The sequence below is a fragment of the Salmo trutta genome, chromosome 10 (assembly GCF_901001165.1).
Source record: "Salmo trutta chromosome 10, fSalTru1.1, whole genome shotgun sequence".
NCBI classification, from domain to species: Eukaryota; Metazoa; Chordata; class Actinopteri; order Salmoniformes; family Salmonidae; genus Salmo; species Salmo trutta.
This window is the reverse complement of record NC_042966.1, coordinates 18581001-18608234: the sequence shown is the minus strand read 5'-3', so window position 1 is coordinate 18608234 and position 27234 is coordinate 18581001. Positions and strand designations below refer to the sequence as shown.

General features: G+C 43.1%; 2 protein-coding genes and 2 non-coding genes across 4 annotated transcripts; 2 read left to right on the top strand and 2 right to left on the bottom strand.

Moving 5' to 3' along the window:
- The first annotated feature begins 1266 nt into the window (after positions 1 to 1266).
- On the top strand, positions 1267 to 1339 carry trnar-ccu (transfer RNA arginine (anticodon CCU)). Its single transcript has one exon. It is a non-coding gene; the product is annotated as a tRNA-Arg (tRNA).
- A 24-nt stretch (positions 1340 to 1363) lies between these two features.
- Positions 1364 to 9012, top strand: mrpl58 (mitochondrial ribosomal protein L58). The gene is made up of 6 exons (XM_029764741.1): positions 1364 to 1886; positions 2232 to 2256; positions 2368 to 2427; positions 8143 to 8225; positions 8359 to 8528; positions 8740 to 9012. Exons 1-6 carry the CDS (start codon positions 1722 to 1724, stop codon positions 8822 to 8824), a joined length of 588 nt encoding a protein of 195 aa, XP_029620601.1. The 5' UTR covers positions 1364 to 1721; the 3' UTR covers positions 8825 to 9012.
- A 432-nt stretch (positions 9013 to 9444) lies between these two features.
- trnar-ucg (transfer RNA arginine (anticodon UCG)) lies at positions 9445 to 9517 on the bottom strand. The gene has a single exon. It is a non-coding gene; the product is annotated as a tRNA-Arg (tRNA).
- A 322-nt stretch (positions 9518 to 9839) lies between these two features.
- LOC115201263 (cerebellar degeneration-related protein 2-like) lies at positions 9840 to 26960 on the bottom strand. Its single transcript, XM_029764740.1, has 6 exons — positions 26688 to 26960; positions 14805 to 14917; positions 14224 to 14372; positions 13946 to 14110; positions 13393 to 13600; positions 9840 to 13156 (listed from the first exon to the last, which is right to left on the bottom strand). The coding sequence occupies exons 1-6, from the start codon at positions 26755 to 26757 to the stop codon at positions 12395 to 12397; spliced, it is 1467 nt and encodes a 488-aa protein (XP_029620600.1). The 5' UTR covers positions 26758 to 26960; the 3' UTR covers positions 9840 to 12394.
- Between the last annotated feature and the right edge of the window lie 274 nt (positions 26961 to 27234).

Genomic DNA, 27234 nt, shown 5'->3' with positions numbered 1-27234 from the left:
CAAGATGATAAATAACAATATGAGGATGAGGTAGTTGGGTGTGCCATTTACAGATTGGCTGTGTACAGGTACAGTGATCGGTAAGCTGCTCTGACAGCTGATGCTTAAAGTTAGAGAGGGAGACATAAGACTCCAGCTTCAGTGATTTTTGCAATTCGTTCCAGTCATTGGCAGCAGAGAACTGGAAGGAAAGGCGGCCAAAGGAAGTGTTGGCTTTGGGGATGACCAGTGAAATATACCTGCTGGAGCTTGTGCTACGTGTGGGTGTTGCTATGGTGACCAGTGAGCTGAGATAAGATGGGGCTTTACCTAGCAAAGACTTATAGATGACCTGGAGCCAGTGGGTTTGGCGATGAATATGTAGTGAGGGCCAGCCAACGAGAGCATGCAGGTCGCAGTGGTGGGTAGTATATGGGGCTTTGGTAACAAAACGGATGGAACTGTGATAGACTACATCCAGTTTGCTGAGTAGAGTGTTGGAGGCTATTTTGTAAATGACATCGCCAAAGTAAAGGATCGGTAGGATAGTCAGTTTTACGAGGGTATGTTTGGCAGCATGAAGGAGGCTTTGTTGCGAAATAGGAGGCCGATTCTAGATTTAATTTTGGATTGGAGATGCTTGATGTGAGTCTGGAAGGAGAGTTTACAGTCTAACCAGACACCTAGGTATTTGTAATTGTCCACATATTCTAAGTCAGAACCGTCCAGAGTAGTGATGCTAGTCGGGCGGGCGGGCGCAGGCAGCAATCGGTTGAAGAGCATGCATTTAGTTTTACTAGCATTTAAAAGCAGTTGGACGAACACCTTTGCGATGAATTGGATTGCTGACTGCCAGCCAGGCCTAATCACCCAACACCAGTGCCCTACGTAATGCGTGGCTGAATGGAAGCAAGTCCCAGCAGCAATGTTCCAACATCTAGTGGAAAGCCTTCCCAGAAGAGTGGAGGCTGTTATAGCAGCAAAGGGGGGACCAACTCCATATTAATGCTCATGATTTTGGAATGAGATGTTCGACGAGCAGGTGTCCACATACTTTTGGTAATTTAGTGTATTTCGAGACTGAAGAAAAATTGCTACCACGGGCAAACCTGAAAAGGTTTAGCCAACTCTTGCTTTCCTTGGTAAAATTGTTACGCCTTTCGGATAAAAATCTACAATTTCCATTCTTTATGAAAATCGTTAATCAAAGACAATTAGTTAATTCAACATTAATAGCTAACAGTTTACTTTAAATTTATATACACATTTTCCCACCTATTTTGTCGAGCCCCAGTGGCCTAATGGATAAGGCACTGGCCTCCTAAGCCAGGGATTGTGGGTTCGAGTCCCATCTGGGGTGATGTCCTTTTTCGAATTAACCGTATCGAAAATAATCACGTGGGGCCATCTCTTAAACCCTAAGCAACGGCAAACTGTGAACATGCTGTTTTTTTTCCACAGAGAATCGTAGCATAGATCATTCAACATTCATTTAATGTTGCAATACAATTAGCGACGTATGGCGCAATGATTAGCACTCTGAATCCAGCGATCGGTGTTCAAATCTCGATAGAACGTAGCATTTTGTCACCACCATAGACAGTTGTACTACCTACATTTGCGCGGTGTCAGTGCATTCTTGCTAGTTCGATATTCATTAGCTGTGCAATATCAAGACTTCGTAACCAAACTGTCTTCCCCTTTGCAACCCATCGAGAAAAGACGTAAAGTGTTAATCCAACATGGCGACCTCCGTAGCTAAATATTTTTTACTCTCTCGATGTTCAGGAATCATTCGGTCCGTTACTCTACAAGGGAAATTGCCACCTGTGTGTATAAGAAATAGAAACCTCCTCAGCCAATGTCCAAGTTTTAGTTATGGTAACAGAGCGTCTGACAACCCACAGGTTAGTGGATTTAGCAACACTACACACAATCATATCTCTCGTACAAGCTGAGAATTCAAAACGATATAGAGCTACTGTCGTACTAGCTAGCTGAATGTACCAAGTGTAAATACATTGAGCTGTCTACAAATGAAGTTGTAAGAAGTACCAGTAACGAATTCTCAAGATGTCGTGCAGGAAATGTGCTGCTTTTAACAACGCTAAGAGCAGCTAGCTGGAAAGTAGCCTACACGTCACAAGCTGTAGCTAGTTCACCACGGACAGTGTGTGTTGTGGAAGTGCTTGGGAGTGATGTTGAGTAGTTAGATCGATTCGATTTAAAATTCATGTCTATATCTGATGCAGGATGGACATGTGAACATTCCAGTCGGTAAGTATAAATACCAAACTATACATTAGAGAAATGTAATGGTTATTTACCTTTTCACCCATATGCATGTACATAGATATTTATATTTATTTTATGTTGTCTGTCTTATAGACCGTCTCACAGTATCCTACAGCCGAAGCAGTGGTCCAGGTGGTCAGCATGTTAACAAAGGTATCATCATTACTATTCACATACCTGTGCCTGCAACCTAGACTCGGGGGTAGAAGTAACATAGTTAACGAAAATCCGGGACACTCAAATTATTATATGTTACATATGGTATGATTACATTACGTATTATACGTTAAGAATTCAAATGTGTTGTTGTTAACGTTAGGTAGGTGGCTTATATTAGCTAGATTAAGGTTAGGGCAGGGGTTCCCAAACTTGTTTGGCCAACAATCCCATTTTGATATCTTAACATTCTCTCGACTCAACCATGTGAAAAAAAAGTATGTAATTAATTGCCAGTGTTAACTTCTTTATTTTTTGTGCAATGGCAGACAATTATTTCAGATTGTCTTCTCAACTGACCATCAATTGCAAATTAGTCTAACATAATGTATCATATCTTACCACCACTAATAAGATGGGTGTGCTTAATGCATGTCACCTCGGAGCTTCTCAAAGTCAGGAGGCTTGGTCGGCATTGCGCACCTCATCTCTGCTGTCACATTTACATTTAAGTCATTTAGCAGACGCTCTTATCCAGAGCGACTTACAAATTGGTGCATTCACCTTATGATATCCAGTGGAACAACCACTTTACAATAGTGCATCTAAATCTTTTAGGGGGGGATTAGAAGGATTACTTTATCCTATCCTAGGTATTCCTTAAAGAGGTGGGGTTTCAGGTGTCTCCGGAAGGTGGTGATTGACTCCGCTGTCCTGGCGTCGTGAGGGAGCTTGTTCCACCATAGGGGTGCCAGAGCAGCGAACAGTTTTGATTGGGCTGAGCGGGAACTGTACTTCCTCAGAGGTAGGGGGGCCAGCAGGCCAGTGGTGGATGAGCGCAGTGCCCTCGTTTGGGTGTAGGGACTGATCAGAGCCTGAAGGTACGGAGGTGCCTTTCCCCTCACGGCTCCGTAGGCAAGCACCATGGTCTTGTAGCGGATGCGAGCTTCAACTGGAAGCCAGTGGAGAGAGCGGAGGAGCGGGGTGACGTGAGAGAACCTGGGAAGGTTGAACACCAGACGGGCTGCGGCGTTCTGGATGAGTTGTAGGGGTTTAATGGCACAGGCAGGGAGCCCAGCCAACAGCGAGTTGCAGTAATCCAGACGGGAGATGACAAGTGCCTGGATTAGGACCTGCGCCGCTTCCTGTGTGAGGCAGGGTCGTACTCTGCGAATGTTGTAGAGCATGAATCTACAGGATCGGGTCACCGCCTTGATGTTAGTGGAGAACGACAGGGTGTTGTCCAGGGTCACGCCAAGGTTCTTAGCACTCTGGGAGGAGGTCACAGTGGAGTTGTCAACCGTGATGGCGAGATCATGGAACGGTCAGTCCTTCCCCGGGAGGAAAAGCAGCTCCGTCTTGCCGAGGTTCAGCTTGAGGTGGTGATCCGTCATCCACACTGATATGTCTGCCAGACATGCAGAGATGCGATTCGCCACCTGGTTATCAGAAGGGGGAAAGGAGAAGATTAATTGTGTGTCACATCCAACCTGGATCGATATGTGGTTTTAATGCAGACTAGAGCACTGAATCCAGCTTCACACAGATATGAGCTGGCAAAGGGTACCATGAGTTTTATGGTGCTTTCAAGACAACTGGGAACTAAAAAAAAAAAATACGAGGTGAAATCATGACGTCATTGATCTTCAGGTCGGAAAGTCGGAGCTCTAAAAAGAGGCAGAGTTCCCGATTTGGAATTCCGAGTTGGATGACCTTTCAGAACGATTTTTCCCAGTCTGAGCTCTTTTTTTTTTTCCTGAGTTCCCAGTTGTCTTGAATGCATTGAAGTCAGAAGTCAGAGATTTCCCCAGTTATTATGAACGCTGCATTAATGCTCTGAGTCAGGAACTAAAACTCCTCCATAGTGACCCGTGAATGTATTCGGTCACATTACAGATTGATGAATCACTGGCCACTTTAATAAATTGATTTAATAAATATATCACTATTCACTTTAAATAATGTCACTTTAATAATGTTTACATATCCTACATTACTCATCTCATATGTACAGTTGAAGTCGGAGGTTTACATACACTTAGGTTGGAGTCATTAAAACTCGTTTTTCAACCACTCCACAAATTTCTTGTTAACAAACTATAGTTTTGGCAAGTCGGTTAAGACATCTACTTTGTGCATGACACAAGTAATTTTTCCAACAATTGTTTACAAACAGATTATTTCACTTATAAGTCACTGTATCACAATTCCAGTGGGTCAGAAGTTTACATACACGAAGTTGACTGCCTTTAAATAGCTTGGAAAATTCCAGAAAATGTCATGGCTTTAGAAGCTTCTGATATGCTAATTGACATAATTTGAGTCAATTGGAGGTGTACCTGTGGATGTATTTCAAGGCCTACCTTCAAACTCAGTGCCTCTTTGCTTGACATCATCAAGAAATCAGCCAAGACCTCAGAAATAAATTGTAGACCTCCACAAGTCTGGTTCATCCTTGGGAGCAATTTCCAAATGCCTGAAGGTACCTCATTCATCTGTACAAACAATAGTACGCAAGTATAAACACCATGGGACCACGAAGCTGTCATACCGCTCAGGAAGGAGATGCATTCTGTCTCCTAGAGATGAATGTAGTGAATACATACATTTCATGCATGTTTTTGTACTCGCCCCCCGTGGGAATCGAACCCACAACCCACAGGGAAGAAATCAATCCCAGAACAACAGCAAAGGACCTTGTGAAGATGCTGGAGGAAACGGGTACAAAAGTATCTATATCCACAGTACAACGAGTCCTACATCGACATAACCTGAAAGGCCACTCAGCAAGGAAGAAGCCACTGCTCCAAAACCGCCATAAAAAAAGTCCAGACTATGGTTTGCAACTGCACATGGGGACAAAGATTTTACTTTTTGGAGAAATTACCTGTGGTCTGTTGAAAAAAAATAGAACTGTTTGGCCATAATGACCATCGTTATGTTTGGACGAAAAAGGGGAGGCTTGTAAGCCGAAGTACACCAACCCAACCGTGAAGCACAGGGGTGGCAGCATCATGTTGTGGAGGTGCTTTGCTGCAGGAGGGACTGGTCCACTTCACAAAATAGATGGCATCACGAGGAAGAAAAATGATGTGGATATATTGAAGCAACATCTCAATACATCAGTCAGGATGTTAAAGCTTGGTTGCAAATGGGTCTTCCAAATGGACAATGACCCCAAGCATACTTCCAAAGTTGTGGCAAAATGGCTTAAGGACAACAAAGTCAAGGTATTGGAGTGGCCATCACAAAGCCCTGACCTCAATCCTATAGAAAATTTGTGGGCAGAACTGAAACAGCGTGTGCGAGCAAGGAGGCCTACAAACCTGACTCAGTTACACCAGCTCTGTCAGGAGGAATGGGCCAAAATTCACCCAACTTATTGTGGGAAGCTTGTGGAAGGCTACCCAAAACGTTTGACCGAAGTTAAACAATTAGTCAATGCTACCAAATACTAATTGAGTGTATGTAAACTTCTAACCCACTGGGAATGTGATGAAAGAAATAAAAGCTGAAATAAATCATTCTCTCCACTATTATTCTGACATTTCACATTCTTAAAATAAACTGTTGATCCTAACTGACCTAAGACAGAGCATTTTTACAAGGATTAAATGTCAGGAATTGTGAAAAACTGAGTTTAAATGTATTTGGCTAAGGTCTATGTAAACTTCCGACTTCAACTGCATATACTGTATTTTAAACCATCTATTGCATCTTGCCTATGCAGCATGGCCATCGCGCATCCACATATTTATACGTACATATTCTTATTTCATCCCCTTACATTATGTGTATAAGGTAGTCATTTTGAATTTGTTCGATTACTTGTTAGATATTACAGCACTGTCGGAACTAGAAGCAAAATAATTTCTCTACACTCGCATTAACATCGGCTAACCATGTGTATGTGACCAATACAATTTGATTTGCACTGTTTGATTTCACTTACCGGCATGTCAACTGAGCCAGGGTTACAGTCAAACGGATTGGGAAGTTGGTCTCCAAGTGCTCTTCCAAGCGTTGGAGGTGAGCAGTCATCACTCGTGTGGGACACTTAATGATGCTGTTTTCTGTTAGAAACATGCACTGTCGAGGGAAGGGTTCTCTTTTGAAAGACTCTCTCCAATAAGAATTACTTCCTCAGAATCCACTGATTCGGTCACTCATCTGTAGAATGTTTTTGTATTTCCCCTGCGTGCTTGCGTTCAGTTCGTTCAGTTTCCCAAATATGTCTGATAAGTGGACAAGGAGACACATTTTCTTTTCATTATATGGAAAGTCAACCTAGTTTTTTTTTTTTACATCATTGTAAATGACAACAGTTCCTCTCTCATTAAGAATAATCTTTCCAACACTACCCATTGATAACCACCAAGCCTCGGTGTGAAATAGAACATTGTCATGCTCTGATCCCATATCTCCACAGAGTTTTGTGAACAGGCGTGCGCGCAGTGGATGTGGTTTGTTGTAGTTTACAATCAAAGTTACCTGCTGCAGTATATGTCAGAGTTCTATGCTCAGCTCTTTTGCCTCCAGTTGCTCTCGGTGTATCATACAATGTGTCCATATGGCAGAGGGAGACACATTCATAACTAGAGTGCAGAGGCCTGCCTGCCGTCCCGCCATAGATGGAGCCCCATCTGTGCAAAAGCCCATCATTCCATCCCATGGAGTCTGTATTTTATCAATATAGCCATGCAGCACACTGAAAATCCCCAGTTCCCTTTCATGCTCGGGAATCGTGAGACAGAACAATATATCCTCGTGAATAGCATCCCCCAACATGTATAGCGAACAAAAATCAATACATGGGCATCTCGGGACCTCTCAGCCAAAGTCCATTTGGAGAGAAACTGTAGAGTTTGAGTCGTTCATTCAGTTTCCGCTTGACTGCTAGCAGTAGCATAAATTATTTTTTAACTATGTTATCTGACAAAGGTATTGATTCATGAGAGTTTTTGTGCCTCTGCCTCCCCAATCACCATATCAATTGCGGCCGGTAATATCAAAGTCTTTGCAATAGGGTATGGTTTCATAGTGTAGTGGGCCTAGCCATTCATGGTGGGAATGTGCGGCCTTTTCTAAGGGCGCTCTCTGGTTATCTTTTAGATTTTTTTTTTATTAAATTTTGGAAATTCTCCCTCAACACCATTTTCATATCAGGCAACCACACATGAGGTCGAGACCACTATTTTGGGAACCTCTCGGTTAGCTAACATGCCAAGTAGTTAGTTGCAAAGTATTTACTGAAGTTGTCCATGATGAGATTGGAACAACCTTTTGGGTTTATACATCCACCCGCCTTTCCTATTTAACTAAGCAAGTCAGTTAACAACAAATTCTTATTTACAATGATGGCCGACATTGGGATGGTAGCAGAGATGATCAGGTATTTGAATTGAACTTGGATCTGTAGTTACACCTGTAGCACTGAGATGCAGTGCCTTAGACCACTGTGCCACACAGGAGCCACATTTTTTTTGCCTAATAAGTAACCTTCTATCTTATTTAGCCATACCAAACGTAACATATCATACTAATTTGAGTGTCCCGGATTTTCGTTTTATGTTACGTCTAGTCTGCGACCAGACTGGTACATCACAATGCCCTCTAATGCAACTTGGAGTGCGCTGAATAGATTGTTTTGTACAGTCTGTATGAAAGTCTGTTGAAATGGTATTGTGATTTACTGTCTGTCTGTCTTCATAGTCAGCACAAAAGCAGAGGTCCGCTTCCACGTCTATACAGCAGATTGGATCCCAGAAGACGTTCGACAAAAGATCATCTTAAATGTACGTTAACTACCCCAAAGTGTCAAAATGTAGATTGGTTTTGTGCCCCTCTATCTTCCCTGAGCAATATCCTCCGCGGCATTCCAAGTAGAATATTGAATGCATTAAGATTTTACTCTCTCCTCCACTGCAGAATAAGAACCGTATCAACAAGGCAGGGGAGTTGCTGGTGACGTCAGAGCAGAGCAGGAGCCAGCAGAGAAACATGGGGGACTGCATCCAGAAGATCTCTGACATCATAGCCAAGGCCACTGAAAAGCCCCACGAGCCTTCAGCAGAGGACATAGCCCTCAGAGCATCCAGGTAGAGAATGACTCATGTGTGGCTGACGTTCACACCTAGTTGATATGATGGTTCAACCCAAAATCGATTAAAAAATGTACTGCTGTATTTGGTTTTCTTCATCTAGCTATATTTATTTCAGTCTTGTGGTGTGTATAATTTAATGTCCACGTCAGATGGCGTTACTGGATGATTACTAAAGTAAATACATTTTTGTATGTGTTTTGGTCAGGTTAGAGAAGAGGAATAAGGAGAGACTGAAACAGAAAAAGCTCCATTCAGCAGTCAAGCAGACCAGACAAGTGTGTTTCGACTGACGGCCGGACACACAAGGAAACATTCATTCGTTGTCTATTTTCTCGTTTAACCAATAAATTGAACACTCAATTTGTTTGAAAGTATGAAACACTTGTTGAGTTTTTGGAGACATGCTGATTTGAGGTGATTGTTGTGGCTTAAAATGTTGCATAAATTAAAAATAAAAGCTATTCAAAGAATGAGAAAAGAGGTCCACGATGTCGATTCTACGTGAAAAGGCGAATGGTGACCGGGACGAAAAAACTAGCGTAGGATGGTTTCGATCCATCAACGCCTGGGTCATGTACCCAGCACACCACCGCTGCGCCACTCTGCTATCTGACCAAAACAGTTGCGACATTCCAAATATAAAACTAACTAGTAACGCCGATATTGGTTGAAGGCATATGGGAGTGCACTCGCTAGCGAGCACAACTGCAAGATAAACTATAAATGCTGTGCGGCCGTGTACAGGCCAGTGTCAATTCCTGACACTTTCGCATTCAAACGAATGTAGCTAGCTGCATAGTTGTGTTATTTATCAAAGAAGACATGTGTTCGTGCAAACAACACGATTCGTTTTTTGCTCTCTTCATAATACTTCGAGTCGTGCAAATATCTCAATGAAAAAAAAAAAAAGCGACCACGAAGGGACTCGAACCCTCAATCTTCTGATTCGAAGTCAGACGCCTTATCCATTAGGCCACGCGGTCTATATGAGTAGTGAGAAACATATTATATATATAAAGGATAACTTTGTTGAACGGGTTCTTGAATACTAGTTTTGCTGGCTGACGTGGGGCGAAATAATATAATTATATAAAAAGGTAGATGCGGTTGGCGGGTTCATTAGCGCCGATTGGTGGAAGGATCGGGTTTCATCGGGGCGGGTAAATTAAAATCGGACTGACTTAACCTTGTGTGTGCACCTGCATTAATAATTCCACCAGGCAATTGACGTGAATCAATGAATTAACATTTAGTATACATTTTATAGGCCTACCACCGTAATATAACAATACCAGCCACAAAGAGTCATATTTAAATTCCAATGCTTTAATTGCACAGAGCAGACAAGTTAGTCAATGATACAGAATGCCACAACACGAATGGTTCTTAGTTCAATGAGAGAGCGTTAACATGGCTTGTTACAATGGCAAACCTATGGTGCCAAAGGCTAACTAATAAGCTAAATAAAACTAATAATATGCTCATCTGAATGACAAAGGTTGAGTAGATAGCTAAATAAAAACCAAATATGATTTTCATTCTAAAGACACAGTATATCAATAATACAATCACATATAGGCACCATAGCAGATAAGTGTTGTTATCATGAATCAATGCTCACAGACCCACACAAGAATGGAATAAATACACATGTAATAGTAAGTAAATATCCATGTATAAATACGCAAGAAATGAGGAGGCAGAATTTTTTTTTTTTCAAAGTGCAATCTGTAAAACATTACAGTACAGAGAAAGCCAAGGAGCCATCAAAGGACAGAGTCAAATTGTTCCATTTTGGCATTGTTCCCTCTTATTAGAATATATCGGAACCTTTTCTGTTACCATTACTATGCTATAGTGTCCTTATCTTCTTGTCCTGAAGAGCTACAGGGAGTGCAGGCTTTTGTTACAGCCCAGCAGTACAGTGGAATGCTGGGCTGGGAAAAAAGCCTGCACAAACTGTGGCCCTCCAGGACCAGGAGTGACCATTGCTATGACAGACTGACAGTAAGCCTCCACAAGACATCATACCCTTTTTCTTCACTCAGTAACACTTGATTGACCCTGAGAGGAAAATAAAACTCTGCTTGGAACTGGCACATTCAAAGCATTATAACACTGTAGAGCAAACAAGAAGAAGTTTCTGGTTGAAATTATTCTGTTGACTTCTCCGTAACTTTTCTTTTCTCATTTTGTTCCACTCTCGACAGCTTCCCTTTTACAACACCACACCAGCATTGATCTCTCGCCAAATGCTGTGGCTGCTATAATAGGTTTGAAGCTTCAGTTAAGTTTAAGACCTTGAGTTAGTTAGCTCTAAGAAATACATACTGTTTCCTGTATACTGCAGGTGCATTGTTGTGTACATTTTCTCCTCCCCATATGGTATGGCATTACAATGTGAGTACATGATTCAAAGTAATACAACCACTATAACATTCATGATAATAAGGAAAGGTGGTTGGAGTGTTGCTAGCCAAGACAGGGGCATTGTTCCTACTGTATGCTGTAAGGTGCAATGCAGCAGCAGTAGTGTTAGTGTTTAGTTAGTGAGCTGGGTTAGTGTTAACAGACCAGGTTTAATGGTTAGTAATACTGGTGGTGTTTAGGCTATATAATTATCCATCACTTCTGTCTAAAGCAACTTTGTCTAAATAGGCTTAACGTTAAAATTTGTCTTAGGCTTAACGTTACAATTTGCAATACAATCACAGCGTTCTTTCCCCCCCATTTTGTTTGTAGTGGAGGGTGAAAATCATCAACCCGACAATCAAAAAACTGCATAAATGGAATGAGACCCCAAAATATTGACAGTTTATAACATCACATTTGACTTGACCATGCGTCAGTTGTACCTTTACCTAACAATATAGCGAGAGTGTTGATAATGCCCCAGGAAACAGAAAAGACAACAATCTGTTTGGATTGTCTGTTGCATCTTGTCAGTACATAGACTGCAGCTATAGCTAGCGCTAGGCTAGCGGACATACCCAGCCAGCTACCATTCAATTCCAGGGTTACAGGGGTCTCTGGGCACTGCTAGAACAAATCTGGACACCCCCACAAACATAAAATATGAACATTGGTCTTTTTTCAGGATACCCCCAAGAGTCAATGTGTACCTCGAACCCGGTTCCAACCCTGTGACATTCTGACAAGACACTAATTGCTTATGTCTCTCCGGACCTGGAAGGTAAGCATCTCTAGAGTATAAAATACAGTACTAAGGTCACGAGTATACAGTCACAGCGCAGTGTAAGACAAGGTCGCAATGTCCTCTGGGCAGAAAGTCATACATTTTCTGTTTCGCTTTTGTTGGCATCTTAAGTCCATTGTTCAGGCGGACAGTAGGCTATGTAGGCTGGGGGGAAGCACAGCAGGGTCTAAAGGTAGAACTTTGAGTTGACTTGTTATTTGTCCAACATAACTTTTGTTTCAGTATAACCCAACGTTTGGAGAATTCAGAGGTCATTGTTGAGGTGGAGAATCAACAGTACTGTTTTTACTGTGAAGTGTTTAGTGCACCTATTCAATCCATGTTTCATGTCCAACAGGTTGTGGGTGACAGCTATTCTACCTGTGAGTTAGCTAGCAAAAGGCAGCTGAAAGAATGTGTTAGATCTCAAGGGAAAAGGTAGGCAGGCGCTAATAGCGGATAGCATTAGCAGTAGATTGGTTTTAGTAGCATATTGGTCGATTGGTACTTAGTAACAGAATCAGACAGGAGACCATACCCCATACAGAAGCCTACTCATGAGTGCTACACACCGGTAGTGGATGAGGCATGTTGCCCCCTTACAATCTGAAGCGCTTTAAGCATGGAAAAAGCAATATACTACCAAGCCAGTCCACTCTCATTCTTATTTACTAGACTTGCCAGACTTGCTGGCTTTAGGGGCTTTGGTGGCTTTGGTAGTTTTGATTTCTGTCTTGGTCTTCTGAATACGGGAGAAGATCTCCTTGAACAGAGCCTTATATTCTGGCGTGTTCTGGCCCAGCCGTTTATCCACCGCCTCCACCTGCTTACTGATGCTCTCCATGGCCTCGGGGGTGGAGGGGGACTCGGTGGGGGTGGGCGGGGGTGCAGGGGTGGAGCCCATGGCGCAATCCTTCATGGAGGGGTCCCTGGAGACGGGGCGCGAGGTCTGCACCCCTGTGTGACACAGGGACTCCTCGTGGCGCCGGCACTTCCCTAACAGCTCCTCATACTTCTCCAGCAGAGCGTGGTACTGCTCGTCCACCTCCCTCAGGATGGACATCCCTCTCTTACGGACGCTGTTGGCGTGGATGGCGTAGCTCCCTCTTCTCCTCCCGGATGCGTCTCTGGCCACGATGGCGTTCAGCGCCGTGTCGCTGCAGCTCTTCCTGACGGGGCTGGAGGCAGGTAACGACTCTCCGCTTAAGCCTCCTCCCCCCTCGCCCTCATCCCTGACCCCTCCACCCACTTCTCCTCCCTCCCCCTCCATGGTGTCTGTTTCGGGGGTGTTGTTGAGGAGGGTCTGGGTGAAGCCCACGCCGTCGTCCTCGCTGCAAAGGAGGAGGGTCCTCGCCCGTCGGAGCTGCTGGAGTTCCTGGAGCTCTGACTCTAGTTCATGGATCCGTACCTGGCAGCTCTCCGCACCCTGTCAATCAATAAGTCAACGAGTCAATCAGTCAGTCAGTCAATAAACCAATCAATATTTGTATTCTCCCAGAAAAGAGGGAAAATATGGTAGCCCTGCTATATTTCAATCAGGCAAAAATATGAAAAAATTACACTTGTTGGATTCAACAAACATAGTAGAACATGGAACCATAAAAAAACTTGAGGCACTCATTTTGGAAGATTAAATGGAGTTAAAATAGAAGTGATTCTGACCTGCACGCGTGTCTCCAGACGAGAGAACTCCCCCAGGAGGACGTGACACTCTCTCTCCGCCCCCTCCCTGCGACCCCGCTCAGCCCTCACAGCCGAGCGCAGCGCCGACACCGCCTCTCTCAGACGCTCGTTCTCCTCCTCTGCTGGCTGCCGTTTAGCCTCTGAGGTGAAGCTGTCTGAGCGGCCCACCACGAACCCATCCTCATACCTGACAGACAGACAGACAGACAGACAGACAGACAGACAGACAGACAGACAGACAGACAGACAGACAGACAGACAGACAGACAGACAGACAGACAGACAGACAGACAGACAGACAGACAGACAGACAGACAGACAGACAGACAGACAGACAGACAGATACACACAGTATGAGCTAACTTGTACCTGCCAGATAGCGAGTCAAGCATCCACCTATAAAGCTCCTCTAACATAGTCTAGGGACCTTGAGATCCAGTAAACAAAGATTTTAGTGTGATTGCTTAGCTAAATAAACATTGTTGAGTAGGCTACTGAACAAAGGGAGCGGTAGGAGGCTATTAGCCCTCACTTCGGTGCGGTGCAGAGTTCCCTAAGGCAAGGGAAGGAGGCGATGGTCTTGCGTCGTTCCCTCTTCTCCCTCCGCACCCTAAGCTGCTCCAGGGAGTGGAGCTGTTCCACCTGCCCAGAGAGAGACTCCACCTGGGTCTGTAGGGTCTCGATGGTCCCTGTCAACCTATGAGAGCCAGGGAAGAGAGAAAGGGGGGTTAGTGTATGTCTGTGTGTGTGTGTGTGTGTGTGTGTGTGTGTGTGTGTGTGTGTGTGTGTGTGTGTGTATGTGACACTCACCTCTCTATCTTGTGCTGGGAGGCCTTGCTGTCCAGAACCAGTTTATGGTTGGTGAGCTCTAGTTCTCTGGCTGTCCCGTCTAGCTGCTCGTACACCTTAGCATGCTGCTCATTCATTTCCCTCAGCACCTCAAGCTGCTTAACCAGGTACTGCACAGAGACACACATACTGTATGTTTATATCCTGTACACACATATACAAACACACATGATCATAAACAGAGGAACATTTGGGGACATGGTCCCCTACCCAATCCTAACCGAAGCCATTAGGGGGATGGATACCTTCTGACCATAGTATCACTGGTTAAGGGAGACACTTCTATCCACTCCGCTGCCTATGGTACTATGTTAACTCTAAAACCCCTTGGTTGTGAACAGTGAACCATTTCAACGGGGTGATGTACTGCTATATTAAGATCAGCCAGCAGAGCCAACATCCTGCGTCACCTGACTCTGCTCAGTCAGAGGGACAGGTCGGTTGTTATCCAACCTATACCTTACTGATGGGCAGGGGTTACGTTAAAGTTTAGTCTATTGAGATGCATTCATGGAGCTGTTGACACTTGGCCCTCGTCTTACCTCGATCTCCTGCACCTGCTCCTCATTGGTGATGTACATCTGCTGTAGAGAATCCTCCAGCTCCTTGTTCCTCTCTAACAGAGTCTTCCCCAGCTCCGCCGCCAAGTGGAGGTCTAAAGAGGGAGGTGGAGAGAGAGAAAAGGAGGGAGATGGAAGAGAGGGAGGGAGATGAGTGATGGAGAGGGCCATGGGAGAGGGAGATAGGTTGGAGGGAGCGAGGGGGGGGGGGGAAGAGATGGTTCGTTTTGAGAGCTCAGCTGTAACAAATGATCTAAATAAGACAGCATTAGGAACAGGTTTTTCTTTGCTAGTCAGACGGAACCAAATCTAGGAGTGATGTCAGTGAAGATACAAAATATAGAATTTCAGTCTGCACTGGTCCGCATGACAGCCACAGTAGAACGCATTGTTCCTCCTGTAACATGTTTTCATCTACGATCATGATGATGCACGGAGTCCTTTTCAGCAGGGTTTTAAGAACAGCTGCAAGCAGGACAATCAAACATGAAAACATTCCTCCTGAGATACACCGAGATAAACAACATCATCCTGGACCTAGATAGAAGACAGGGAGACAAAGAAAGAGGGACTGAGAGAGACAGAGAAAGGGAGTATTCAGGAGAGAGAGAGAGAATTATAAAAAGTTAAAAATCGCATCTAGGCACCATGTCTCTCTCTAAAGATTTATTTCCTCTATTTTTACCCTTGTATCTCTGTCAGTGAACGTCACTGATATGTGTGCCAAGTTCAAAAGACAATACACCACCGCTCCACAGAAACTTTTTGACAGAAAGAGGTTCTGCAGTCTCTCTGCAGTGCGGTGGAGGAGGTTTGAATGTGTAGAAAGTGACACGTTATGAAATTGAGTGTGGGCTCAAACGAAAACGTCTAGTCGTGTACACCCTGGAACAGAGTTGTTAACCACTGTTCTAGTAGTGTAAGAATAAATGGCATTGACATCTAGTCTAGACAGAGAACCCTACTCTCTCTCATTTTATGGAAATCATACACTGAACAAAAATTTAAATGCAACATGTAAAGTGTTGGTCCCATGATTCATGAGCTGAAATAACATTTTCCATATACACAAAAAGCGTATTTCTCTCAAATTCTTTACATCCCTGTTAGTGAGCGTTTCTCCTTTGGCAAGATAATCCATCCACCTGACAGGTGTGGCATATCAATACGCTGATTAAACAGCATGATCGTTACACAGGTGGACCTTGTGCTGGGGACAATAAAAGGGCACTCTAAAATGTACACAATACCACAAGTTTTAAGGGAACGTGCAATTGGCATGCTGACGGCAGGAATGGCCACCAGAAATGTTTCCAGAAAATGTAATGTTCATTTCTTTGAGGAAAGCCAGTATGAGGGTTTGCACTCAGGAATGCATTTCAATTAAAAGCTGTGCCTTGTTAAAAGTTTAGTTGTGGAATTTCTTTCCTTCTTAATGCATTCGAGCCAATCAGTTGTGTTGTGACAAGGTAGGGGTGGTATACAGAAGATAGCCCTATTTGGTAAAAGACCAAGTCCATATTACGGCATAAACAGCTCAAATAAGCAAATAGAAATGACAGTCCATCATTACTTTAAGACTTGAAGGTCAGTCAATATGGAACATTTCAAGAACTTTGAAAGTTTCTTCAAGTGCTGTCGCAAAAACCATCAAGCACTATAATGAAACTGGCTCTCATCAGGACCGCCACAGGAATGGAAGACCCTTTCTGAGGCTGGTAACTCTTATGAACTTATCCTCTGTAACAAAAGTAACTCCGGGTCTTCCTTTCCTGATTTCAACTGTACTGGGTAGATGACATACAGCGTAGTGTGTATGGCGTCGTGTGAGCCAGCGGTTTGCTGATGTCAATGATGTGAACAGAGTGCCCCATGGTGGGAGTTGAATTATGGTATGGGCAGGCATAAGCTACAGACAACGAACACAATTGCATTTTATCGATGGCAATTTGACTGCACAGAGATACCGTGATGAGATCCTGAGGCCCATTGTCATGTCATTCATCCACCGCCGTCACCTCATGTTTCGGCATGATAATGCACAGCCCCATGTCGCAAGCATCTGTACACAATTCCCGGAAGCTGGCTCACCAGACATGTCACCCGTTGAGCATGTTTGGTATGCTCTGGATCAACGTGTACGACAGCGTGTTCCAGTTCACCCCAAGATCCAGCAACTTAGCACAGCCAATGAAGAGGAGTGGGACAACATTCCACAGGGCACAATCAACGGCCTGATCAACTTTATGAAAAGGAGATGTGTCGCTGCATGAGGCAAATGGTGGTCGCAAATGGTGGTCGCAAATGGTGGTCGCAAATGGTGGTCACAAATGGTGGTCACAAATGGTGGTCACAAACCAGTCATGTGGATTCCACATGGCTGGTTTTCTGATCCACACCCCTACGTTTTTTTTAAGGTATCTGTGACTAACAGATGCATATCTGTATTCCCAGTCATGTGGAATCCATAGCCTAGGGCCTAATTAATATATTTCAATTGTGATTTCTTTATATGAACTGTAACTCAGTAAAATATTTGAAACTGTTGCATTTTCCGTTTATATTTTTGTTCAGTATAGTTAGTCTGGTGCGGAGTGGGAGGGAAAAACTAAATGAGAGATATTAAAAGTGATGTGGGGCCATTGGGGGCCTACCCAAACAGGAGTGGGCTGCACTGTATTCTGATTTCAGAGTGAGTCAGCAGGATACATAGTCTATATTTTCATGTCTGACTCAGCAGCGAGATGTGTTTTGGGACCTGTGGCCATATCTGAGATGGAAAACACACAACAGCTCGATGGAAATATAATCACTCTCGATGGAGAGACCGAGCTGAGCTGACAACAAGGTTGAGGAGAATGATGCACACTGTGATTACTGATCAATACTCCAGTCGATCGATAACAAACGTTCATTCCACTAATCTGACCTCTGACCTTCAATGAGAGATGATATACTGTATGTTTGTTGTTTTAAAAAAAGCGTCCAGAAACAGAAAGAACACGCGTGATCTCAAACACAACAAATTCGTAACATATTGCACGAATTGGATTTTTAACATATCACACAAATTGCAACACTTGTAGGATATCATATGAATTGCAACCAACCCATTTAATAGGGAGTGGCACTTCCAGGCAGCCGCTGCAGAGTAACGTGGTAAAATGTTTTTTTTTTTTTAATAGTGTTTTTTTTTTGCACTGCATACTTTACCTGCTCTTTTAACGGATTAAGCATGGCTCTGATGACAATGTGTTGTACAAACGTGTTGGAATACTCATCACATTTTCTACGGATTTACAAAAAAACATGCACCTCCTCTGGCACCGCAATCGAAGGTAACAGACCTAAAACACATCAAAAACACAATCTCTCACCTGAATGCAGAGTTCTAAGTGAATTATGTGATGTCACAAATACGTCCAGAAACGTCCCAAAGACTCCGAATGTGCTTGTTTGTAAATCAAGATCACTGATAAACAAAGTGGATGAATTTGAACTGCTTCTTCAATCAGTAAATGCAGACATTGGATGTGTCACTGAAACATGTTGCACACACATCATTTTGTTCCAGCGCTTGCTTTTCAACCATGCTGTTTCCTCTCTCTTGTTGTCCTGTCTTGTCCTGTCTTGCCTCAATTAAACTAATGAGGAAAAAAGCAGTCTGCTGCCAGCTCCTCCTCAGCATGGTCTAATACACAGACCTGCCTGCTGCACTCACAGCTAAACAAACTCCCGTGGGGCCTTTGCTACTACACAGGTACCACCGAATGGGCTTTAACACTTTGAGGACTATGTACATCATATTCAATCCTTTGTTAAACATTACTTAACCAATTTTTATTTCATGACTGCTAATTACCATTCCAATATAAATTATATGGTCAATTTAATCCATTCTGAATGATAGCGTCCAGGAAGAGAACACTAAGTCACTCCTCAAAGGGTTAAACTCGCTAACAATATTTATATGTATGTATGTATGTGTATATGTATATATATTTATACATTTGTGGGTATGTATGTGTATATATACATACAGTGCCTTCGGAACGTATTCAGACCCCTTGACTTTTTCCACATTTGGTTACGTTACAGCCTTATTCTAAAATTGATAAATACAACAATTTCCTCAGCAATCTACACACAATGCCCCATAATGACAAAGCAAAAACATGGTTTTTAGAAATGTTTGCTAATTTATTAAACACAAAAAACAGAAATACCTTATTTACATAAGCATTCAGACCCTTTGCTATGAGACTCGAAATTGAGCTCAGGTGCATCCTGTTTCCATTGATCATCCTTGAGATGTTTCTACAATTTGATTGGAGTCCACCTGTGGTAAATTCAACTGATTGGACATGATTTGGAAAGGCACACAGCAGTCTATATACAGTTGACAGTGCATGTCAGAGCAAAAACCAAGCCATGAGGTCGAAGGAATTGTCCGTAGAGCTCCGAGACAGAATTGTGTCAAGGCACAGATCTGGGGAAGAGTACCAAAAAATGTCTGCAGCATTGAACGTCCCCAAGAACACAGTGGCCTTCATCATTCGTAAATGGAAGACGTTTGGAACCACCAAGACACTCTTCCTAGAGATGGCCGCCCAGCCAAACTGAGCAAGGGGGAGAAGGGCCTTAGTCAGGGAGGTCACTCTGACAGAGCTCTAGAGTCCGTCTGTGGAGATGGGAGAACCTTCCAGAAGGACAACTATCTCTGCAGCACTCCACCAATTAGGCCTTTATGGTAGTGGCCAGATGGAAGCCACTCCTCAGTAAAAGGCACATGACAGCCCGCTTGGAGTTCGCCAAAAGGCACCTAAAGACTCTCAGAATATGAGAAACAAGATTGAAAAACCAAGAATGAACTCTTTGGGCTGAATGCCAAGCGTCACGTCTGGAGGAAATCTGGCACCATCCCTACGGTGAAGCATGATGGTGGCAGAATCATGCTGTGGGGATTTTTTTCAGCGGCAGGGACTGGGAGACTATTCAGGATCAAGATCCTTGATGAAACCCTTCTCCAGAGCGCTCAGGACCTCAGACTGGGGCGAAGGTTCACCTTTTAACAGGACAACGACCCTAAGCACACAGCCAAGACAACGCAGGAGTGGCTTCGGGATGAATCTCTGAATGTCCTTGAGTGGCCCAACTAGAGTCTGGACTTGCACCCAATCGATCATCTCTGGAGAGACTTGAAAATAGCTGTGCTGCAACGCTCCCCATCCAACCTGACAGAGCTTGAGAGGATCTGCAAAGAATGAGAGAAACTCCCCAAATACAGGTGTGCCAAGCTTATAACGTCATACCAAAGAAGACTCGAGGCTGTAATCGCTGCCAAAGGTGCTTCAACAAAGTACTGAGTAAAGGGTCTGAATACTTATGTAAATGTGATATTTCAATGTCTAAAATCCAATTTTTGCTTTGTCATTAAGGGGTAATGTGTGTAGATTGATGAGGGGGGAAAAACAATTTAATACATTTTAGAATAAGGCTGTAACGTAACAAAACGTGGAAAAAGTCAAGGGGCCTGAATACTTTCCGAAGGCACTGTGTGTGTGTGTATATATATATATATATATATATATATATATTTATTTATTTACAAAAAATATATATGGGGGATTGGAAATGATGCAGACAATTACATTGATGGAAGCTACAATCTATCTGCAATATTAAAGCTGATCTACCCCCTACATTTATTTATTAATTAAATTAAACGAGGAGGCTGCTTCAGTCATAGAAATATAATCTCTAGTTATGCGGCTTCAGTGCTGTCCCACTACTCGGTTAGAATAAGGCAGTCTGAAAAAATAATAGTGTCGAATAGAATAGGGCTTGTTAAAATGTGGCTAAGGGAGCATATTAGAACATAATACGCCATTTTAGAAAGACATACACTGAGTGTATAAACATTAGGAACACCTTCCTAATATGAGTTGCACACTCTTTTGCTCTAAAAACAGCCTCAATTCATTGGGGCAAGGACTACAAGGCGTCGAAAGTGTTCCACAGGGATGCTGGCCCATTTAAACTCCAATGCTTCCAACAGTTGTGTCAAATTTGCTGGATATCCTTTGGGTGGTGGACCATTCTTGAAACACACGGGAAACTATTGAGCATGAAAAACCCAGAAGCGTTGCAGTTCTTGGCACACTCAAACCAGTTCACTTGACACCTACTATCATATCCCGTTCAAAGGCACTTAAATCTTTTGTCTTGCCCATTGACCCTCTGAATGGCACATATACACAATCCATGTCTCAAGGCTTAAAAATCCTTCTTTAACCTGTCTCCTCCCCTTCATCTATACTGATTGAAGTGGATTTAACAGGTGACATAAATAAGGGATCATAGCTTTCACCTGGATTCACCCGGTCATGGAAAGAGCAAGTGGTCCTAATGTTTTGTACACTCAGTGTATAAAGACAATATTTAGCCCAAATGTCATAGGATAATATAAAACTATATTTGCTGTAACATGTGGTATGTTAGAGATTTGTTTCATTTTTCTCCAGTTTTCTGCTTCCACAAACAAGGATGGACCGCATCTAAAGGGGTAGCAGAATTTAACACAACACGGAATCAGTTTGCTCTGGATGAAATGTTTTGAGAAACTGGGCCCTGGATAGCATTACTCTCATAAATCCTCTTGTCCTTTATTCCAAGAGGGGAAATTGAATTATGTAAACATGTAAGCTCTGCTGCTGGCCGCTGTACGCCAGATCTCCTAGCTTTCAAACAGCAGAACTCAGAACCAAATACTGCCTGGAAAATCCACAGAACCCAATCACTGACCCACTGTTTACATTCACCATCGTTCACTGCTGTGTGGTATTGGAATCTAATGGAGAGAGAGAGGAGCAAGCACTGTTTCTCAGCACCAAACATCCCAATCAATACCCTCTACTGACCACTGTCTCCAAACAAGGAAACCAGGAAGTCAACCGACGCATGAAGGATGACATCACCACCCAGACCCAATGACTCAGTCACAATGGAATGGATTATGTGTATTTCCTGGATATAGTTTTTCCAGGTTTTCTTTTTTCATGTTTTAGCAGTATCAGTTACACTGACTGAGGGATGTCTTCTTGAGGGCCTAAGCAGGAACACACATTGGCTACATGCATACTGGAGGGAAATGCTTTTGTAGAGTGAATAGCGTTATATTGTTGTTAGGGGAAGGGTCACACTCCTTTCACAACCCACTGACACAGCACACACACAGGCACAATGTACAAAAAAAATCTAGTTGTTTCAACTACATATTAATAAGTAAATGTTTCCACAATTCTTTTTTCATTTACTCAACTTTTAGGTCAAAGTGTTACCTGAACTTAACATTTTTAGTTGACCCAAACTTAGCTCCAACATGAGAAAATGTAGGCAAAAATTCAGTCAGCTTTAAACGCTGTGTTTGCTCAAATTGTCTCATATGTTCATTCAACAAAAAATTAATATTTGGGCATCTTAACTGAGGAACTAGTTACTCACACAGTGCCTTTAAGATACAATTCATTCAACTTACATGTTGACATTGTGAATTTTCAACATGTCCTCACCTGGGAGTTGAACTCAAAACCTCTTGGTTCACAGCATTCCAATCTTCCTGCTACGCCATCATGTCTGTGTCAATAACTGGCTTCACATGTATTGTTACACTTTGCACTTAAATCTCAGCTCTGCTAATAGTACACTAAAGAAAAAATATTTTATGGAGTAACATTAAAACAGAGTAATACGCCCAACCAACAGACAACTATTCAGAAAACCCTACAAATGCTTAAATAAGTAAATTAAAATCAGTGATGAGAGGACGATCAGATGAACCGATAATCGAAACAGACATGGTGGCGTAGCAGGAAGATCAGAACACCATGAACCAAGAGGTTCTGAGTTCAAATCCCAGGTGTGGACTTGTTGACAAATAATTCAACATGCACAATGTTATCAAAATGTTCAACGTATAACCGGTTTTACGGCTCTTTTTAGTTAAGAGGCACAAATAATACATTCTAGTTGAATGATCATACGAGACAAGTTGAGACAAGATGAGCAAAACACATTAAATTGACTGAAGTTTTGCCTACGTTTTCTGAAGTTGGAGCTAAGTTTGGGCCAACATTTGTTTTGTTTGGTCAGGTAATACTTTCACCGAAAAGTTGAGTAAACTAAAACGGCTGTGGAACCAGTTACTTAATAATAATTAGTTGAAACAACTAGATTTGTGGGTGGTTTTTTTTTACAGTGCAGGCACAAGCGTGCACACACACACACACACACACACGAATATACTGTACTGTCTGGGTATCAGAGCCACTGTCTGAGCCCTGTCATCAAATCAGTTGGGGCTTAGTACTGGGGAAGTGTGTGTGTGTGTGCGTGGGTTTATGTGTGTGGGCGCGCATGTGTACAGTGCACTTGTGAAAGGAAACATGCCTGGCTTGGAATATGCCTGTCCTTTTTGAGCAGTGAATGTTGTTTTTGTAGGTGCGTCTCTCCAATAGGATTCACAGGAATCTGGAAAACATGGCCTCTCCTTGTTTTCTCCTCCTTCTCTCTTTCCTTCTTTCCTTTTCTGCAGATAAGCTGTATAGCAGACCAAACCCTTCCGTACGACTTCACTGCAGTCAATACCACAGAAAGCTCAAATTCTATATACAAATGATTCAACACAAGTTTTTGTCCGCAAGATGACAAGGAAACAAACTGTGTATTTAAAGCCTCAGAGAGGTGGTTGTTGAAGCGTTATTAAGTTGCATGTAATACAAGCAGGTGCATGCTATAACAACCCTCTCATCAGATATAAGTCCAGCCCTGTTAACCAATGTGTCCCAACAGGCCTAAAGACTCAGCTGGGCTGGTCACATAGCTTCAGCTGAGCACAGAGTTTGGGCTAGAGCAAGCCTTGGTCTGTCTTACTAAGGGTTCCTTACACTCTTAGTAAAAGGGTTTCAAAAGGGTTCTTCGGTTGTCTCCGTAGGACAGGGGTGTCAAACTCATTCCGTGGAGGGCCCAGTGTCTGCAGGTTTTTTTAATTCTTCTTTCAATTAAGACCAAGCCAACCAGGTGTGGCGAGTTCTTTACTAATCAGTGACCTTAATTCATCAATCAAGTACAAGGGAGGAGCAAAGAACCCTCAGACACTCGGCCCACCGTGGAATGAGTTTGAGACATGTGCCATAGGAGAACACTTTTTGGTTCCAGGTAGAACCCTTTTTTGGTTCCAACCTAAAAGGGTTCTAACTGGAAGCAAATGGGTTCTACCAGGAACCAAAAAGGATTATTCAAAGGGTTCTCCTATGGGGACAGCTGAAGAACCCCTGATCATTGATGTTTTTCTACTCAGTGTTACTATGCATGGTAATGTCTGAGTCTGTGTATTGTAGATGCATCATGTTTGCCGATTCCTTGCAGTATAGAAAAGCAAATAGCCTCATTGCATCATCAAATGTCTGCCTTGCTTAGCATGGAAGTTCTCTTCTTGATCTTATTTTTTTCACCACATCTCATTCTGCCTAAACCCTGTGGCCAAATAGCACCCCTGATGATGGAGCCTGTGCCTCTGTCTGCAGGGTAATCCAACGCCAGCGGTGTGTTCTCCTCTCTGATAGACTGCTGGCACCTCACAGTATCACTACCAGAGGTGAGCTCAGCATTCTGAGCTAACACAAAATACAACACCTGGCACTGCTCTGAGAGGCCAGGAACACTGTGTGCTATGGGGCACCGAGAATACAGGCTGCACCAGAGAGATGTAGAGAGGGAGGGTGGATGCAGAGAGTGGGAGATACATGGAGAGACGTGGGCCTTGTGCTCTTTTTTAGCTTTCTCCCTTCTCTCTCTTATCTCATCCTGTCATTGTCCTGTAATCTTCTACTGTCTCTCTTTCTCTACCCCTCTTTATTCTTCCTTTCCCTCCCTCTCCCTCGTTCTGAGTAAAGTGAAGACACATCCGCCTGTATTTTTATCCTCAGGTCTACTGATGTGTCCACACACTCAGGTCCCCCTCCAGCCCCCTCTCCTCTCACAGTGCCAGTGTGTGTAAAGTGTGTATAATGTGTGTATAGTGTGTCTGTGTGCATGAGGTCAAATCAATAGCAGCATCAAAGCATTACATCATCTCCTCTCAGCCTGTGGCAGATATCCTAATAATTGGAACAAAGAGATGAAGTGATAGAGAGATTATGGATGAGCGTGGAGTGAAAAAGAAAGGATTGCAGGTAGCGAGGGAAATGAGATTGAGAGAGAGGAACAGAGAGAGAGGGAGAGTAAGAGCCAGAGAGCAAGGCAGAGAGAAAAAGAATCATGGCGTGAGGAAGGGAGAGTAGGGAAGAGGGGAGAGATTAAATAGCCCTATATCTGTCAAGAACTTTGACAAGCTATGATTGGCTACAGCTCAGCAGATACATTATCAGCAGCTTGGGATATTGAATATGCATTTAAATTAGTGTAATTTTAACCTTTATTTAACTAGGCAACTCAGTTAAGAACAAATTCTTATTTACATTGATGGCCTTCTGTGGAACAGTGGGTTAACTGCCTTGTTCAGTGGCAGAATGACAGATTTTTACCTTGTCAGCTCAGGGATTCAATCCAATCTGTTACTTGCCCAACGCTCTAACCACTAGGCTACCTGCCACCCCGAATGAATGAAGCTTATTGTGCCAACCACATTCAAATCGAATTCAGACTAATAGCAGTTCCCCTGAATTATGGCATTACACAATCTATATAGTACAGTATGAAGGCACAGACGAAGTAGGTTATTATTATGCAAATAGTATGGTCCCATAGAATTAATGTGGAACAGAGGTGATGCACAAGGCCTGGACCGTAGTTGAAAAGGCTACTGCAATAATATCTTTGGGGAATAGCCTAGTGATTGAAAATAGCTATCTACACTATTCCAGTGGATATGCAAGTCAAGCATGTTTCCTGTCTGTGTTGGCCCTCGTGTATGTTCTTTGTTGTTCTTGTTAAAAGGATATGTTCCTTGTTTATTAAATTATGAAGACGTGAACATGACAGTCTACTGGCTGTGAAAGCCACTACATTCTAAAAGGAAAACATAATATGTCATGATTGAATGCGGAAATCAATGCAACCTAATTGACCGCATAAACAAGGTTAAGTGCTATAGGAAGCCCTGCACTATTCCATTAATGCTGTTATGTTGATGTTGTGAAAAGAGGTAAGAAGATGGGGTTAGAGGTTATAGTCCGCGAAACTGTTTGTCAATTTGCATTAGGCTAAAGGCAAATGCTGCCAATGTCTATTAGGCCTACAACATTTTATGGGACAATGGATGTTAGTACAAATAAATGCCTTTCGCACACAACAAATGTTTGAGACTTTGCCATAAGAAGTTGATGTAAGCTTGCTCATTATTGCAACCTACAAAGAACAATCGCATTGCAATGATGACAGCCGACATCTATTGTCTTCTATTTATTGTTCTTTTATTACATTGTAATCCATTGTTTACGATCACCAACAGAACACTGTGTCCAGCCAGCATCGGGTATGTGGTTTTTCTTGCAATATGACAACCACCACAGAAGGAAACGATTTTTCCCATCACCGTCACAAAGGCCCTTGGTATCCATCCTTTCAATGTATTGTTGTCAGAGAGTAGCAAAAGATTCAAGTGCGGTTACACATTTCGAAAGCGTTGGTGTTTTTATTTGTCAAGATGCACGGACAAATTGAACATCGCAAGCTGATCTAGAAGCCTTCCGTCATCAAAAAGGCCTTTGTTTGAGAAGAACAGCTGAGCTCACCAATAACGAAAAAGTGCATTGACATTGCGGATGCGGCTGCAAACGGCGGCCCCAGAAATGCGTCGCTACTTACCCGATTCGAGATCTTGCTGGTCGTACCATGGCTCTTCCTCCTCGGTAACAAATTCCTCCATTCCTAGCATCGAAAAACGGATACTCCCACCCGCCTTGTCCTGCAGCCCAGAAAAAACTCTGTTACTACAAACCAGGTCCACAGTCAGACACACATACACTCACTGTCCCGCCCGCCTCTGGAATAACATTAGCAACTGCCTCCACACTCGAATGAGGAGAGAGCTGTGACTGACGTTAACCGCATCTAGGCAGATGAAGCTGATAAACAACGTGGGTTTATTGGCAGCAGTCACCCAGTCCCACAAAACACTGCCAAACAACCTTTTCAAGATAGGGGTTCGTTTCACAGTTTTTAAACGAAACACAAGGACACAAACCCGAGAGACTCGAACACTGCTTTAAAACATCAAGTCTTAATTGCCCAATTATTGTTTCTTATAGGGGACATGTTTGGTCTAAAATTAAACTGAGTTGTTGACACTTGTGTGTTTTCCCACTCTCTCTCACCCCGTGTCCCATCCTGTTCCAAAGACCGCTAGAGACAA